This window comes from Brachyistius frenatus, unplaced genomic scaffold (assembly GCF_029030835.1).
Source record: "Brachyistius frenatus isolate BFR_SWC_R1_liver_20210118 unplaced genomic scaffold, ASM2903083v1 Contig_59, whole genome shotgun sequence".
In the NCBI taxonomy this organism is placed as follows: Eukaryota; Metazoa; Chordata; class Actinopteri; family Embiotocidae; genus Brachyistius; species Brachyistius frenatus.
Genome location: NW_027210658.1, coordinates 282051 through 299276, shown reverse-complemented (window position 1 = coordinate 299276; position 17226 = coordinate 282051). Strand labels below are relative to the sequence as shown.

At 43.3% G+C, this 17226-nt stretch overlaps 2 protein-coding genes and 1 long non-coding RNA gene across 6 annotated transcripts in view; 2 read left to right on the top strand and 1 right to left on the bottom strand.

Moving 5' to 3' along the window:
• The first annotated feature begins 2646 nt into the window (after positions 1-2646).
• Positions 2647-8640, top strand: traf3ip2a (TRAF3 interacting protein 2a). The gene is made up of 10 exons (XM_069705778.1): positions 2647-2706; positions 3152-3191; positions 3277-3768; positions 4945-5083; positions 5175-5359; positions 5447-5535; positions 5619-5687; positions 5761-5868; positions 6909-6983; positions 8200-8640. Exons 2-10 carry the CDS (start codon positions 3161-3163, stop codon positions 8344-8346), a joined length of 1335 nt encoding a protein of 444 aa, XP_069561879.1. The 5' UTR covers positions 2647-2706; positions 3152-3160; the 3' UTR covers positions 8347-8640.
• Positions 8641-13992: 5352 nt separating this feature from the next.
• Positions 13993-14409, bottom strand: LOC138625107 (uncharacterized). The gene is made up of 2 exons (XR_011311208.1): positions 14320-14409; positions 13993-14221 (listed from the first exon to the last, which is right to left on the bottom strand). It is a non-coding gene; the product is annotated as an uncharacterized lncRNA (long non-coding RNA).
• Positions 14410-14603: 194 nt separating this feature from the next.
• rev3l (REV3 like, DNA directed polymerase zeta catalytic subunit) overlaps positions 14604-17226 on the top strand; it is a 68600-nt gene continuing 65977 nt past the window's right edge. For all 4 annotated transcript variants that reach the window (XM_069705789.1, XM_069705788.1, XM_069705787.1 and 1 more), the window contains exon 1: positions 14604-14756. In XM_069705789.1, the coding sequence (XP_069561890.1) occupies positions 14618-14756 (139 nt within the window). In that variant the 5' untranslated portion in view covers positions 14604-14617. The remainder of the gene's footprint in view (positions 14757-17226) is intronic.

Genomic DNA, 17226 nt, shown 5'->3' with positions numbered 1-17226 from the left:
CTTCCCAGGAGTGGCCGGCCGACCAAAATTACCCCGAGAGCACAGCGACGACTCATCCGAGAGGTCACAAAAGACCCCACAACAACATCCAAAGAACTGCAGGCCTCACTTGCCTCAGTTAAGGTCAGTGTTCATGACTCCACCATAAGAAAGAGACTGGGCAAAAATGGCTGCATGGCAGAGTTCCAAGACGAAAACCACTGCTGAGCAAAAAGAACATTAAGGCTCGTCTCATTTTTGCCAGAAAACATCTTGATGATCCCCAAGACTTTTGGGAAAATACTCTGTGGACTGATGAGACAAAAGTTGAACTTTTTGGAAGGTTTGTGTCCCATTACATCTGGCGTAAAAGTTACACCGCATTTCAGAAAAAGAACATCATACCAACAGTAAAATATGGTGGTGGTAGTGTGATGGTCTGGGGCTGTTTTGCTGCTTCAGGACCTGGAAGACTTGCTGTGATAAATAGAACCATGAATTCTACTGTCTACCAAAAAGATCCTGAAGGAGAATGTCCGGCCGTCTGTTCGTGACCTCAAGCTGAAGCCAACTTGGGTTCTGCAGCAGGACAATGATCCAAAACACACCAGCAAGTCCACCTCTGAATGGCTGAAGAAAAACCAAATGAAGACTTTGGAGTGGCCTAGTCAAAGTCCTGACTTGAATCCTATTGAGATGCTGTGGCATGACCTTAAAAAGGCGGTTGGTGCTGGAAACCCCTCCAATGTGGCTGAATTACAACAACTCTGGAAAGACGAGTCGGCCAAAATTCCTCCACAGCTGTAAAAAACTCATTACAAGTTATCGCAAACACTTGATTGCAGTTGTTGCTGCTAAGGGTGGCCCAACCAGTTATTAGGTTTAGGGGGCAAACACTTTTTCACACAGGGCCATGTGGGTTTGGATTTTTTTTTTTCTCCCTTCATAATAAAAACCTTCATTTAAAAACTGCATTTTGTGTTATCTTTGACTAATATTTAAATTTATTTGATGATCTGAAACATTTAAGTGTGACACATCCCGCCGCGCTCACTCGGGTCTCTCCACCAACAGTTTCTAGTTGTTCCTAGATGTAAAATGACGACCCGGCCCAACCGGTCCTTCTCTGTTGCAGCTCCTCAGCTCTGGAACAACCTTCCTCTTTATATTAGATTGTCATCCACTTTACCAATGTTCAAAAGCTGTTTAAAAACCTATTTATTTTCACTGGCCTATCCGCTTTGATCTCTACTTGGTACTTCTGTGTGGTTTGTGTTAGTTAGTCTTGACTTTGATGTGACTTATTTGTATTGAGCCAATCTGTTCCAATGCATGACTGTTTGTCTGTGCAGCACTTTGGGCAACCTTTGTTGTATTTTAAAATGTTCTATACAAATAAATTTAGAATTTGTTTTTAATTTTTTTTATTTGATATTATGTTTTAATATTTTCTCTTGTTTTTAACCGTGCTAGCGTTTTGGCTCTCGAGACATTAATATCCAACAGTTGGCTGAAATATCTCAACAACTATTTCATGGATTGCCATGAAATTTTGGACAGAGAATCTTGGTCATCAGAGGATGAATCCTGCTAACTTTGGTGATCCCGACATTTATTTACACATAATATACAGTACACGCATAATGCTAACAGCTGGCCAAAGTTGTTACATATTCAGTAAAATATCTGAGCATCTACTAAATTAATCTTTTCCAAATGATGTATCCTGATGGGTATGATATTTCCTGGAATTTTTTTTTTTATATGTACGGCCACTATGACAATGATGAGGTCTTTACTGTTGGATAGCTATCAAGTTTAACTCAGACATTCACGTTCCCCACAAAATGAATTGGAATAATTATTATGTTTGGAATTTGAATTAACCCTAACCCCCTTCTGTTTCTGCATAGTACTAATAAGCAAATATTAGCGTAATAACACACCAACATAGTGCTAACATTTGCTGCCTTCAGGTGGAGCTTAAGTGGTGAGAACACCGCTAGGTAACCGCATCATGGACGGCGTCTAGAAGCTACAAAGGCAAATTTAATTTAATAATTCATAATTTAACGTAAAACAAAGGGAAAAACAACAAAATCTTCCTCAGAAGTATTGTTAAACTACAAAGAAAAATCCTGTACGACTAAAATTAAATATTACTTTACCTTCCAATGAAAAATCAACTTGGCCTCCAGCATTTCTGAGCCATAAAAGAGAGGAGCTCAATGTGGACTCTTCCGGTGAACACAGAAAAGACGACCCGGTTTAAAGGCAGCAATCTTTCACTGACCCATCTGCATGTTGGTATTGCCGTTGTGGTCCTAAATAAAGTAAATGAAGAGCCACTGGAAGTTAGTCTTTGGTATGTTTGTAGATTTGGAGTCATCCAGATGTGTGCAGATGTGAAACAAAAGCAAGTGAACATGTTAAATGGACAAAAGTTGCTCAAAAACTGTTGATCATAAAACACAAGCTGCACATTAAGTCCGGTGGGAAGGAGACATGATGCATTTCCAGTCCGACAAACACTGTAGCCTGTCTGGCTGCAGGGCAGCTGCCTCGCTGAAGAAGTAACCTGATTGGCAGCCTGCACCTTGATGCCCCGCAGTATTTGCATAAATCGGTCACGAGACTTCCAAGCTTTGCATAATAGAGACAGGAAGAAGCAGTGGGAATGTTTCCTGTTCGGCTCAGAACAGGTTTGTGCTGCAGTGGGAAGTGAAGGTATGTGTGGGACGACTGGGACGTTTGGCTTTGTTCTCTTTGGGAATTTGTTGGGAAGAAAGTGTCGGGAGCCTTTTGGCCTGGTTGTGTTGGTTGAAGAAGACGTGGCTGACACGGCTGCAGATCAGTGATTGTGACCTTTGTACTAGTTTGTAGCGATCGTGTTACATTCCAATGCATCTGAAAAAGTACACCTAGTGTTTCACAGCTTCAGGGAGAAACAGGAAGAACAGCTTATTATGCTCAGCTTCATACTTTCCCATGTCTTTATTCCTTGTATGGTTTTCAGTCTCAGTAGCAGTGACAGGGACAGTTTTTATTTTGGCTTTGAAACTGCAGTTCTTTTCATGCCTGTTGTTGTAGTGTAAGTTTTTGTCCTGTATGTTCCTCATTGTTTTGAAATTACTCGTCCTTCCTCACATTACTTTCATTTTCACCACACCAGAGGCCACAGATGCTCCTTGGTGAAATGGATTCATTCAACGGTAGGAAATAAGAAAAACCTTGTGAGGCTCTCGGTGTTAATAAATCTGCTCCAAGTGACGTTCTTCTTTTGGCTCTCGCTGTCAGGACCTTGCTCACATCAGAGTATTCCTGTTGAGATGGATGAGAGGATGACATCCTGGGGTCCGGACTTTGCCTGGCTTCCCCCCTGCATGCAGTGTAGCGGACATACACAGACCATCCGGAGGCCAGAGGACGGCGGCTGTGAGCCCCCCCTGGAGACAGCACGCAGCGTGGATCAGCGTAGACTCCCTGACAGCCGGTGTGAACCCGGAGCAGCTCCGGAACCTCGCGTCATGCCCCGAACAGCGGCACCCTCGGGACATGCGAAGCCCCCCCACCCTGCAGATGTTTGGCCTCACATACTCCGACAGCAGGAGCCTCTGTATGAACGGGACCTCATGTTTGAGCACATCCGAGGTTCTGTGGGCCCCACAAACCCGCCCTGGGGCCGCTCGTTGGAGGAGGCCGAGTCCTTGGAGCCCCCCCTCCCACTCATGTCAGATGTTAACTACTCCTACCACTTTGCACCTCGATACCCCGCAACACGCATGCCCGGTCAGTAAAAGGAGAAATGTGATAGTGTCTGCTGTCACTGTCAGGGTCAGTGGTAGAAAGTACCAAAGTACATTTACTCTACTACTTAAGTTCAATCTTGAAGATGTACTTTACTTGATTATTTCCATTCTCTTCCGCTGTTCCCTTCGGCTCGTCTGCATGGAAAAGGCAAATATTGCCCTTTCTACTCCTCTACATTTATTTAACAGTAAATAGTTATTTTCCGATTAGGACCGCCCAAAAAATATCTACCTTTGTAAAACACAACAGAGTGTTTTTAGCAGTTTTACCAAACAATGAATTCACATCATTTTATTACAAGTAACTGCGAAGCTAAACACACTTCTAAACACTTTCACATGAAGGTTTGGGGAGAACCAGTCAGCGACCCGTCGGGGCGGCTGCAGGCGATGACGTTTCTTGCAAACTGCAGAAAACGACCAGATGTAGTCGTACATCCTGGTACTTTTGGCATCCTACAGTTAACAGACCTTATATTGGGACATAATGAATCTTTTTCTGGCATACTAACGGTATGTTAGTATGGATACTGAAACGCATAGACACTGTATGTGGTGGTCAATGCTGATTGGTTAAAAGGGGGTCCAATAGTTTCAAAATGAGGTCGACACCCATTAGGATGTAAGGACCAGACAACAACTTATGTTTTATACACGTGATGATTACGGAAGTGTCTTGAAAACCCTCCATTGAGACCCACTGTGGTCGGTCACACTGTCTTAATAACGCGTTTCACTCGTGTATCTTTCAGTGGAGGCTTTAAGTGTCCCGTGGCCCTGATGTTATAACTGCTGTTATTAGTAGATATAATTAGTAGATTACAATTAGTCACTTTGTGAGTGTGAAAATGCAGTTTTTTTTTAAGATATTGTCTATTACTGAGTACATTTTCTAAATCTCATTTGTCTTCAGAGACCTAAATGTTCTAAGGATCCGAAAGTAGGACAAACAATAATGACTAAAACTGGATTCTTTACCAGTCGAGTCATTGCGACATCTGTGACCAATAAAGTTCCTGAAGTGGCCTCCACCACTGGGTTCGCTGTCGTTTAGCAGCGGCTCGTTGTGTCTCAGTTGAATCTGCATCACGTTACTGCTGAACTGGAAACCGTCCAAACGAGAGGTTTATGTGTGCTCCTCCGTATCTGTCCACAGGTCCGATGCAGGCGAGCTGTCTGAGACCGTATCCAGGCTGTCCTCCAGCAAATCTGTTCCGTCACAAAAACAATTATTATCATTACAAGCAGGACTTCCCTGCATGGTCGCACCAGGAGCCTCAACACCGCCAACAACTGTGTGTCATTCTAAGATTTTCAGCACGATAATACTTTCCACACGCGTCATGAGTCCCTCTCTTGATTGGTTCTGACTATTTCCCTCCACAGGAATCCCCTCCAACATAGGCTGCAACTTGAAGGGTCTCCATATGCCCCCCATGGGTCTGTGCCTCAGTTTGCACCACCTCCCAGAGACGTGGTGCATGAGGTCAGTGTGGACCGCTCCGTCCCCGCAGGTGCAGGAGGAGTCACGAGGGAGGTGAGGAGGACCATCAGCCTACCTGAGGAGTGCAGTAAGTCACATCAGTTTCCCCGAAGAAACATACGCACGCGCTGGTTTTCTCTACTTTAAGGATGTTTCACTGACTGTTCGTCGACAGGGAAAGTTTTCGTCACATATTCAGTGGACACAGCCGAAGACATCATCCCTTTCATCAGATTTCTGACCGATCAGGGGTTCAAACCATCAGTGAGTCCTGTCACGTCTTCACCGACCTCTGACCCAATCAGACTTTTCGTTCAAACACTCACACTCTGTGTGTCTTTTCACAGATTGACATATTTGACAATCCCATCCGGAGAATGGGCATCACCAAGTGGATGGACAGCTTTCTGAATGATGTGAGTGTGACAGATGAGTCGGAGCAGGGTTCGTCTGTTCTGCAGAAGCTGACAGCAGGTTGTCATTTGACAGAAATCGGTGCTCATCATCGTGGTCATCAGCCCCAAGTACAAGGAGGACGTGGAGGGAGGAGGAGGAGACGACGAGCACGGCCTGCACACCAAGTACATTCACAACCAGGTGAGAAAACATTTTGTTGCAACGTTTCCCTCTTGTGGCCTGCTGACATCATTACACTGCTACTGGGGGACTTAAAAACAGGGAAGCGCCTTTCAGTGTCCCCAAACTCACATTTCTTCGGTGTTGATGTGTCACAGGTGCTGAAGCAGCCTGTCGGCTCACTGATTCACAGTTCAATGATCCTTCTGTTTATTGTCAAGAATATATCATGATGAATGAGCAGTTTATTGTTAGACAAAGACAAATTTACTTTGGTTCCACTTTTGTGTCTGTCCGGTGTGCGTTACTTTTTTCAGACTGCACTGAAGGCCTCAGTGAGACCTGTACATTAAGCAACCGGGTATCATGGCAAAACATGAAATAGACACGCCCAGTAAAACGTGAAACTCTCAGCCTAGACGGGCCAAAGCGTGGCTATTCACGTTTTGCTGTGGTGGACGAAAATGAAACCTAATGCATGTGGACAGCCATGTGACTTACAGGAGAATGAAACTTTTACCAAAAACACATGGTTGGGGTTTGTGACAAAAAAAAAAAAAAAAAACATGGTTGGGGTTACTATAAAAACAACAGGGCTGGGAATAGGAAACAAAAAAAACAACTCAAGAACAACGTTATCACCTCTTGGGTTCAAACCTCCTGCATATGACACCAGGCCGCCCTTCCTACTGGCTAGACTTGCCAAAAAATTTGAAAAATCTCCATTGTCCTTTCATATGATCCTTCGTTACGTTACTTTTACGTGCGTATAAATTTCACGCTGTCCCACCTAGAGAGGCCAACCCCTGGCTATCTCATGTTTTGCTGTAGTGGACGGGCGTGTCTATTTCACGCTTTGCCATGATACCAGGTTGACATTCAGAGTGTGGATCATTAGCACCAGTTCAACAACAATGGGCACATAGATGCTCCTAATTTTAACACGACAAGATGAGATACAGGAAGCTATGGATTGATTTTTAGCCTACATTATTGAGTGAAGCACTTTGTGAGTTTATTATTACTGTATAAATATTGATTGCCTTTTCCCACTTGCACAGATTCAAAATGAATTCATCCAGCAAGGCTGCCTGAACTTCAGACTGGTTCCTGTGTTGTTTCCCAATGCGACAAAGGTAAGAATGGACAGCACGCAACAGAAGAAGAGGAAAAGTTTCACTGAAATGATTCAAAAACAAACAAAAAGACCTTTTAGCCTCATTTCATGGTCCTCATTCAGCTCCCTCTGCAGCTTGGAGACCACATGAGGCTACAGCGATTGTTTTTGTGAGTTGGATGAATTGTACCTTTAACTTGAGCCGTTCCATAGTGCTGCACATCATTTCAAACCTCCTCCACTGATCAGTGCAGCAGCCACGTCCAACGTGGCTCTTTTTCATACAATACATTTTGACATAACAGCATGCATGATGATTGAACTCCATTTAGCTGCTTCACCTTCAGGGTCCTGTTGTTCATGCTGGCTCACTGTCACACTGTAAAGGGACACTTGAATAGCACTGAGCCGTTCTTGATGTTGCCAGAAACACTTGTGATTTCCTGCTCAGACAAGTTGACATTTCTACTGTCAGCTTTGATAATATAATAGCAATAACTTAAACTGATGGTAGATGTAGGTGTTGAACGCTAATATTTATAATATTATGCAGTAATATTGTTCCGTTAAGCAGCACATATTGTTTTAGCTTAAAAAAGTATCATGTCGAACCAGCGTTACCTTAAAACTATAAATGTTCTTCCATCAGTGTTGCTGTATTGCTGCATTAAAAATGATAAATTTTGATTTTGATTTTTTTTTTAAATAAAATACAAGCATTTCACCAACAAACGAAGGTTATAACCACTATGCACATTATGAAGTCCCTGAAATGTCCTTGAGAGGGTGAAAGATTTAAAACTAAATCATTTCAAAAACAAATCCTAATGCTGAAATGAACTCATTGCAATTTTGTTGGAGAAAAGGTGCAACAATCCAACACTTTAAATGGGGAGTTGACTCCAACTGCAGCATTTAAATCTTCACTAGTTATTGAGTTATTTTCTGTCTTGTTTTACTGACGTGCTGTTTCTTTAAAGTCTTAGACAACTTTAAATTTGAGATTTATTAGAAAAACAAAGAGGAAATTACTGCATGCTCAAAGAAAAATCTGAAATGAAGACATGCATTGCAAAGAGATGAATGGAAATAAGCCTGAAGTAAAAGGTCTGACTCTGAATGACTCAACTCCAGGGTTCAGTGGTGGGAAGTAACCAAGTACATTTACTCAAGTACTTAAGAACAGTTTGGAGTTACAGTGGTTGTACTTTGATGAAACACTGTGTGCATTACAGAGACACGTTCCCAGCTGGCTGCAGAGCACCAGGATCTACCGCTGGCCTCAGGACACCCAGGACCTGCTGCTGCGCCTGGTGAGGGAGGAGCGCTACATCATCCCGCATCAGGGAGCTGACCTCACCCTCACGGTTCGTCCTCTCTGATGGCTCTGGAGGGACGTGTTGAACGTCTGCAGTGTGAAGGAAACGGTTCACTCAGCACGCTGTAGGTACGCCTCTGTAACTGCGACTGAACTCTTCCGTTTGAAAGGGTTTTCTTTTTGTTGCTCGTTTTCAGACGTACGTGCTGATTCATAATTCAATTGATCTCGGTTCATATTCTGAATACTGCTGAATCATCTTCCTTAATTATAGCATGAGAGATGGAAACCAACTCAGATAATTGTCATTAATCACACATGATCAAAGTCAGAGCTATTAAAAGTCTATGAAATCCAATGTGATATGTTGGTTAAGTCTGATTTTACACAGGACGTATTTGTCTTCAGGGCCCATCAGAGCTCCCCTTGCCTCTTTGTGGGTTTAATCTTAGGCAGCACACTGAGGATTCCTGCAGAATTGGATGCTAATTCTCTTCAGGTTTTATCACGCTGAGCGACCACGTTTATATCACACATTCAGGTCTTTGTGTATGAATCAAAACACATTCCTGAGTCCAGCTTTAAAGAGAGACATCTTAAAAATGGAAATACAAAATATTAAAGCAGGGAACACATGTAATGTGAGATTATGATATTTGTAAATCATTTTACAATTCTGCTCTAAAATGCCGTTTTGAAATCATCAGACACGATAAGAAAGTAAAAATGTCAAATAAAAACATGTTATTTTTCTATTTTCAGATCAGAGCTCATTAATGCATAATTTGCATGTAATTTTTATTCATCAATTTGTATAAGCTTTTTAAAACTGAACAGTTTATTAATAAATCCCAATATCAGGGCTTCACATTGCAGTGCATCTTTTTAAGAGATTTATCTAACCAGAAGGTGGCAGCATGTTCCTATCAATGACATTCAAGAGCTCCAGCTCCACTCCAAACATGACGTTTTAATATTTCTTGAACATAAATGCACTCTTTTAATGAAGTGATGAGGATATCTGACTTTGGCAGATATTTGGCTGAGATGATGAGTATCCGTGTGGTAAACACAGGACCTGTGACAGCAGAACCAACCCGATCCATGTTGGACTCCCTGATAAGGCAGCATTGTGTCAGGTTCTCACCCTGAACTCCATCATTTCACTCCGTCGGTGAGCTCAGACTCGTTGGTCATGTTTACCAAACCTGCCGTGGAGGATGATTTGCTCACACTGGTGTGTGTTTGAAGGGAACTCTGCTGATTTCCAGGCTTTTATCAGCTCCTGCACGAGGGTGTTTTCTGTCAACACGCTGTAGCCAGCACCAATAAATCCACTGTTTGCTATTGTTCCAGTACTTGCGTGCCACTCGACTTGGCCTTATCTGGTGAGTCTGCAGCAACCAGATGCAGATATTTCCCCCCCAAAAAAGGCCTGGATACACAGAAATATACTCCCTTTAGTGGCTGCTTTTAGGATTTGTTTCCTACACGTCTACAGTATATCCATGACAACCAGACACAGGCCTGCTGCAGAGCCCTTGGGGGATCAAAACAGCCTTGATTGATGTCTAATGAGAGGTGCTTTCAGGTTATTATTTCTGTTGGGTTTTCTTTGGTCAATTCCTTTTTGTACATTTTACATTCAGGGGGATGGGACACATCTACATGGTCACATAAAAAAATGAGCCGCTGTCAGTCAGAGGAGGAAAGAAGGATCCTTTTCTCTGTTATTTTGCTGAGCTTCACCGAAGTCAACTAAACAGAGGTGAGTCATCAAGCTCCAGAAAAGGATTACAAAAAAAGGATCACCAGAGACATAAAAGGAGCTTTATTTTCCAATCTGTATCACTGTGATTGAGGGATGTGTCTGTAAAACACTTAAAGGAACAGTTTACTTCCATTTTAGGGCCAAAAACCAACAAAGGAAACTGAAGCCCTGTAGTTTCATCTCAAGTTTCTTTTTCTTTCTTTTTTTATGAACATATCTTATACTGCCAATAAATGTCTACTAAATTCCTCCTAATTCAAGACAAACCGTTAATTTCCCATGTTTTCCTCACCAGGAAGTCTTGTGGTGCTTGTTGTCCTCAGTCAAAAATGTTTACCACAAATATGCTTTAAAGCTGAGCTTGAAAGTTCACACTCAAATGTTTTATTTAGATCATTTTTTGGCATGCATAGAGACACAACCACCCCACCCCAGCAGAAACAAACAAACTAAACAGAACAGATCATTTATACCATTGTCAGAAACGTTATGACGTTACGCAAAAAAGACTTTAATAATAAGGTAATTCTTATTTTATTGGGAATGTAAGTCCTTTGTTCTTATCCTGCATGTCTAAACGGGCTGCAGGTCTTGTTAGAAATGTTCACAGTCTGACTTTATATAACAGATTCTCTCCATAAAAGAGATGATTTCATTTAACCGTTGCATTCAAATTTGGTTCCAGAGTCTCTTAGCAGTGATCACAGTTAACAAAAGCACAAAAGGTTTGTTCTGAACAACTGAACATGACAACAGACATTCCTCAGTCAAAATGTCCTTCCAGAAATGAAACAAATGTGTGTGTTGTTCCCTCCTGCACATTTATCACTGATTACAGTGCGATAAAATATTAGCCGAGTTTAGCTCTGCTGTTACTTGTTAATCCCTCATCCCACACAATGACTGGCGTTTCCCTGCCCAACGCATCACTCCACATATATTTTTTTATTTATCAGATGAGACAGTAGAGCATTAAAATCAAAACACTTCTGAACATAACAGCAGAAATTTTAACTCTTCATGTCCTAATTTATCTGAAAAAGATGCTGATTTCTGATCAATGTGCAAATCCTTTACCAAAATGAATGCTTTATCTCCCCATTTAAAAATACGATACATTCAAACATGTGCAGGGACAGGGAAAAAAAAAAACACTAATGTGGGGCTTAGACCCAGCTCATGGTCTTCATCTCCAGATGTTCAGTCTTCCCTGTGTGATGAAGAGGAACCCTTCCTGTCCTCCTTAATTCAACTCCATCACCATCACTGGGAGAAACTCCTCAAACACAGATGGTTATCTGAGCAGAAAATGGCACTTTCCCCCCATTACGATGTGGGCTGCGCTCCCGTCGGGGCCATCCATACTAACCATGCGCTCAGTGCACCGTCAAGCATTCTGGATTAAAAAAAAAAAAAAAAAGCTGCCACCAAACACGACATTAAATACGGCATGTGCCATATTTCTGGATTAGTCTGATGTTAAACGCGCGCTCGTAGACCTGAAGCACGCTGCTGGCAAACACAAACAGACGCCCGCTGATTGGCTCATTAAGAGGACCGGGCCTCTCACTCAAGGTCAGCGCACACTTCAGCCGACGGAGGCTGCCTCTCCATCGAGATGAAAATGCTAATGAACCGTTTTCCATCACCGGGGAGTCGTTGACTGCGATGTCCCCGGCATGAACCGGACCGAACCAGCTGTTTGGAGCGGAGAAAGCGGTGAGCTCAGCACATCCAGCGCTGCCGCCTGCCGTGGAGAGGCTGTTAGAGGAAGCTGAGAGGAATACTGAGGAGCCTGAAGATGTGGAGGAGGCGAGAGAGAGAGAGAAGAGGAAAAAAAAAAAAAAAAAAAGCATCACGCAAACTGCCAGTGAAGCACCTGATGGTGGAAACACACGGGACGGGAGGAAGTCCGCCAAAAGATGTTCTTTAAAAAAACAGAAGAAGGTGGTTTTCAGGTGGTGACAGCAGCAGCATTAATTCTGATGACGCAAGAGTGAAACTGTTTTATTAGTTGTGATTGTTTCACCTTCTGTTCCTCTTTTTTTTTTTTTTTAAGAGCCATTAAAAATGTATATTTAGTATATTATGCGTATTTATATTTTCTTCATTCTTTTGCCTTCTCCACATTCCCTTCGATGAGATGTCGGTTTTCCAGTTGGATAATGAGCATCCTATTTCCCATTGTTTTACCTCGTCATGCTAAGCTAAGCTAACTAACTTCTGGCTCAACTCCCTGCACCAAAGTGCATTTTCTCCAAATTTAAGGAATTCCCTTTAAGGAATTGTTCAACATTTTTGGGAAACTCACTTGGGTGCCAGGAGTTGAGCCAGACGTTAGTTGAAACGGTGAAACAGGTGGCTCAGTCCAAAGTACACGACAACGTGAATTCTGCTGGCATCTCTGCAGCTCAATAAATAGCACATTATAACTTCAATAATAATGTTTTGACGGTAACGGAAGACAAAGAGTTGTGGATTCATAGGTGGTTGTGTGCTGCAGCAATATCTCAAAATGTCAAACTTCCCCGTTAGTATGCGTGCTGAGTAGCTGACATGCAACAGTACAACTCATTCACAAGGTTGTTAAACCCACAAATTCACAAACACAACATCAAGGACATGTTGTTGGTGTCGTCAGTGCAGCTCAGAGCCTGAACAGTAAGGTTCACCATATGATAAATCACTTCTATCACTAATAAACATATATAGTTTAAAAGTTAGAGCACATTAGTGTTGATCTCCAATTTATCTCAATGTACTTCATGGTATTTTTTTTTTTTTTGTCTTTAAATGCTTTATTACACCATAGAGACTTTCGATGTCGGTCGTGCGGAACTAACTCAATTTCTCTTTCTGGAATTTTTTTGACCTTGCCTAAAATATTCCTGCATCGTTTGTTTATGGATTTGATGTTTTCTTGTTTTATATGCTTTTTGTGTGGTGATTGTTTTTTTTCCTCACTGGAAACATTTAAGCCAATAAATAACATGTTCCTAACCAGAGACACAGGAGGAAAGGGATGCTCTCTAGTTCTCTGATCCGGGTCGATCCTCGTTTTGGCGCTGCCAAGGCAAATGAGGTGAAAACGTTGCAGGCCTCAACTGAATGTTTTACAAGTCTGTGTACGGTTTTAAAGTGGACGTGCATTTAGTTAGAAAATAAGAGTCCTCCAAAGAAATCTCGGTGTTGCATTAGTGCGGTATTGTTTGAGATGAGCTCGCTGTTAGTACTCCCACCAAGGGAAAATGCACTGCTTTCTACGAACTGAGATTTCTTGTCTTTCATTATTTATGACAGAAGTACAGTTTCCAAACAGGCTCAAAGTGTAACTTGATTATAATACTGGGAACATGTGGCATAAGTGGCATGTCAGGAACGAGGCCGTTTAAATGGACACACAGTGTCGGGAACCCATCCCGCTGTGATCAGATCACAAGGCCAGCTTTAAGCCGCCAGCTCCCACCTGGCAGCAGCGTGCGGCTCCAGTGACCACTCGTGATCGGGTGTCGCTTCACAGCTGTTTATGCAAATCAACACTCAGGCTACGTCACGAAAAAAAATACAAGTAAACAAGCACGAGGTACAAAACACGGGCTGCATCTCGTTTTTGTAGCTTCAGCAGAGGACTTCAGCTGAGTGGGCTTTCTCCCACTGTGGTCCAGGACAGGTTGAGGACGCCTCGCGCACAAGCTGCGAGAGAACGCGACCACGCGCGTCCTGAGCAGATCACACCTGAACGTGTGGCTTAAGGAGCGTGCACGCCTGAGTACAGGGTACCCGTAGCTGGCCACTAGTGATCTGATGTCACCCGGACACATCGTCGGCCAGGTGGAAACAGAGTCTCGGTCTGTTACTGCTGGCTGTAAAAGAACTGAGCCCGATCCGAGCCTTCCAAAATAAACCAGTTATTTTCTTTGGCGGATCGTATCACTGCGGTTTTTGACTCGTCAACACGACTTTTATTCTGAAACTTTCAGCCGGAAGCACATTTGTTCTGCATTCTGACTGGCTCATATTTTCTCATAGGTTAGCTAACGTGGGCTAGCCTGTTATGGAAGCAGAGAGCGCTGCACCGAGGGTTCGTCGGATGCACCGGGACCGGCTGGGACTAGTTCTGGAAAGATAACGCTCCACACCGGAAGCCTTGGGGGGAACGTCTTCCTGGCTGAAAACAAAAACACCACACGGAGAGCTAAAATCACGGGACGACCACAATTTCAAGTACAACATGGACCAGACAGCTGCGGAGCGCCGGATAATTACCCGCCACCTTCTCGTCTAGCTCCTCGCGGCCGCAGCTGGACACCAGCGGCGGCACCTCGGGGCGCGCGGGAGCCACGGGGATCTTTGTTCGCCTTTTTCTTTTTTCTTTTTCTTTTTTTTGTTGTTGCATGGGACACGACCGGGCTTTCCCTCCGCTCTGTCGTGGTTCTACCGCCGTGACAGCCTCCCCTTTGGCTGGTGTCGACCAGCCGCCGAGGTCCCCGCATCGCATGGACTCCTACCAGTAGTTTTGGGGCTTTTCCGTCGGCGGGTCTCTCTCCTTTCGGTCGCGGCAGTCATGTTCGCCGTGCGCATCGTCACCGCAGATTACTATCTGGCGAGTCCCATCAAAGACCTGGACGTCTGCTATTCTCCGTTCAGGGAGAGCGACGTGAAGAAAGTGCCGGTGGTGCGGATATTTGGAGCAACACCCGCAGGTTAGTCAACTCCTGCGGTTCATTTTCTGTCTTTTTTTTTTAATTTATTTTTTTATTTAATTTATTTTTTTATCACCGAAGCGCTTTTCACTGCAGCACGCGGCATGTTACACGGTCGGAGCTGCTGTTTGGACACGCGCGCGCACGCACACACACACACAAACACACACAAACAAACACGTCCGCACCGTATTGTTTTAAGAGAACATCTAATATCTGTTGGATGCAAACTGACAGGAAGATGTTTGAAGGGTGTTGACACGTTGTTCCGACGCGGCTCCGGTGCGTGCTGCCCGCAGAGGAGGGAGTCCTCCGCTCGGCTTTGTTTTCGCCCGCTGCTCCATCACGGTGGTGGTGGTGGTGGTCGTGGACACATCTGGCTCGCTCGGCTCGACTTGTGCCTCTCTGCCCACATGTGGCATTCAGGGACAACAGGGCACAGCTCCCTTTGTGGTGGTTTCATTGTGTTTCTAACAACCTGTGGAGTGTGGACAGCATGTTGCTACCTCCTTCTTCTTCTTCAGTGTAATTCCAGAGAAAAGACTGGTGTAGGTGAAAAAAGGGAAAGCATTGTTCATCCAGATAATTAAATTAGGTGACTGCAGCAATATTAGCAGCCGAGGATATAAATACATAGTATAATATTAATATATCAAAGGTAAAAAAAAAAAAAATAGGAGACAAATTATAGGGATTCTTTAAGCATTCTTCCTGACATTGTGCTCTATAGAAGGAGTGAAAAGGCAGGGCCATCACGACAGTACATCAATATGCAGGATATAACAATGGTTGTCATGATGAATAAAAATATGATTCTACATTATGTGAAAATGTAACGTTTACTGAAATTACAAACCTGAATGAGACCTATAGGTGGAGCCGATATGATGGCTGGCAGATGGAAAAAATATCTACTTTTTGCACTGGACAAAGAAGAGGCTCTCTTTTGAATGTAGATTGTGTTTTGTTCAATATTTTTCTCAGATTTTGGCACAATGTCTCCTCTCCATTAAAGCCATCACAGCCGAGTACCTTAATCCCCTCACGCAAAACAAAAGAATCATTTCCTGCACAATGGCACAGCTTTATTGCTCCTGCCAAAACCTCTATTGATTGCTGTGCCCTGTTTTCAACCCTGTTTAACAGGTGAGAACACCATTGCGGTACAGTGACTGTGTATATTCTTAGTAGGGTCCCCCCCCCCCCCCCCCACACACACACACACACACAGGGTGTCAGTGCTCCTCCTCTGCAGGACGACCTGGAGCAGCGTCCAGGAGGATGAACCTCCAGGAGGATTAAAGGCTTTAGAGCAGAGAAATAAAGGACAGTGGGTTGGGGTTAGGGTGTCAGGTCTAATTTGGATCCTTCATAAACTGCATGCGGGTGTGCTGATAGGAGGGGGCTGCACACACACACACAAACAAAACACACACACACACACACACACACACACACACACACACACTGCAGCAGAGGTAGCCTGGGTAGCTTGTCAGTTGAATGTATGCTGAGGAGCAGTTCATCAACACTGATTGAACCCAGTGAATGCAGCGGTGCAGTCTTGAGAGCAGGAACGTACAATATTCACTCATATAGGGTTGACATCATAACGATAAGCTCTTTGCAGATTGCATAAATGTTTTCTCCTTTTTCTGCTCTGGTCTCAAAAAGTCTCCATTATTATCGCACTAGCCGAAATTATGTGAATTAACTACCAAGTGAATGTGTTGAAATTTCATGGGATGATGAGGTTAATTGTTTGAATACATTTTCAAACTAAAATGCTAAATATTTGCTGGTTTCGGTCGGAAATGTGGGCATTTTCTGCTTTTCTCTGATATATGGAGAGCATAAATTGAAAATCTGACTTTTTGTAGGATAAAGTGAGTTTTTGATTTTCACCTGAGAGGTGTAAGAAATTAGGATGATTTTTTTTTTTTTTTTTTTTTTTTACCAATTTCTGACCTTATATAGCCTTAGAACCCAAATTATATGAATAGAGAGAAGCAGGTAATGGTCATATTCAGAAAGCTGTTTTCAGTGTCGTTTTTGATTGGTACATTAACTAATATACGATTAATTATTAAAAGTGCATATCATTTCATCTGCTACCGACGTACTCGAAGACGTACAGGATTCTGCCGCCTGGTTCTTCTCCTTGTTGTGTCCGTTCTGATTGTGGATCGTCGGGACTTCGCTGCACTTGACTGGCTGGTTGCCACATAAATCGACTGGATAATCCAGGCTGTGTTTACTTTTGGACCAGACCTATCTCCATCGAGCCAAGTCGGTGCTGCAAAACAGGCTGGCTGCACCCATATATCTTTCAGCTATAGGGTTAAAAAAAAAAAAAAAAAGCTTGTGTTTGTTTGTATTTCTTTGAACCCGTCCTGTTGGACGGCACTGTGCCCAGCATGCAGCGTAATGTCATTTTGTGTGGAACATGAGGAAGGTGAGCCACGGCATT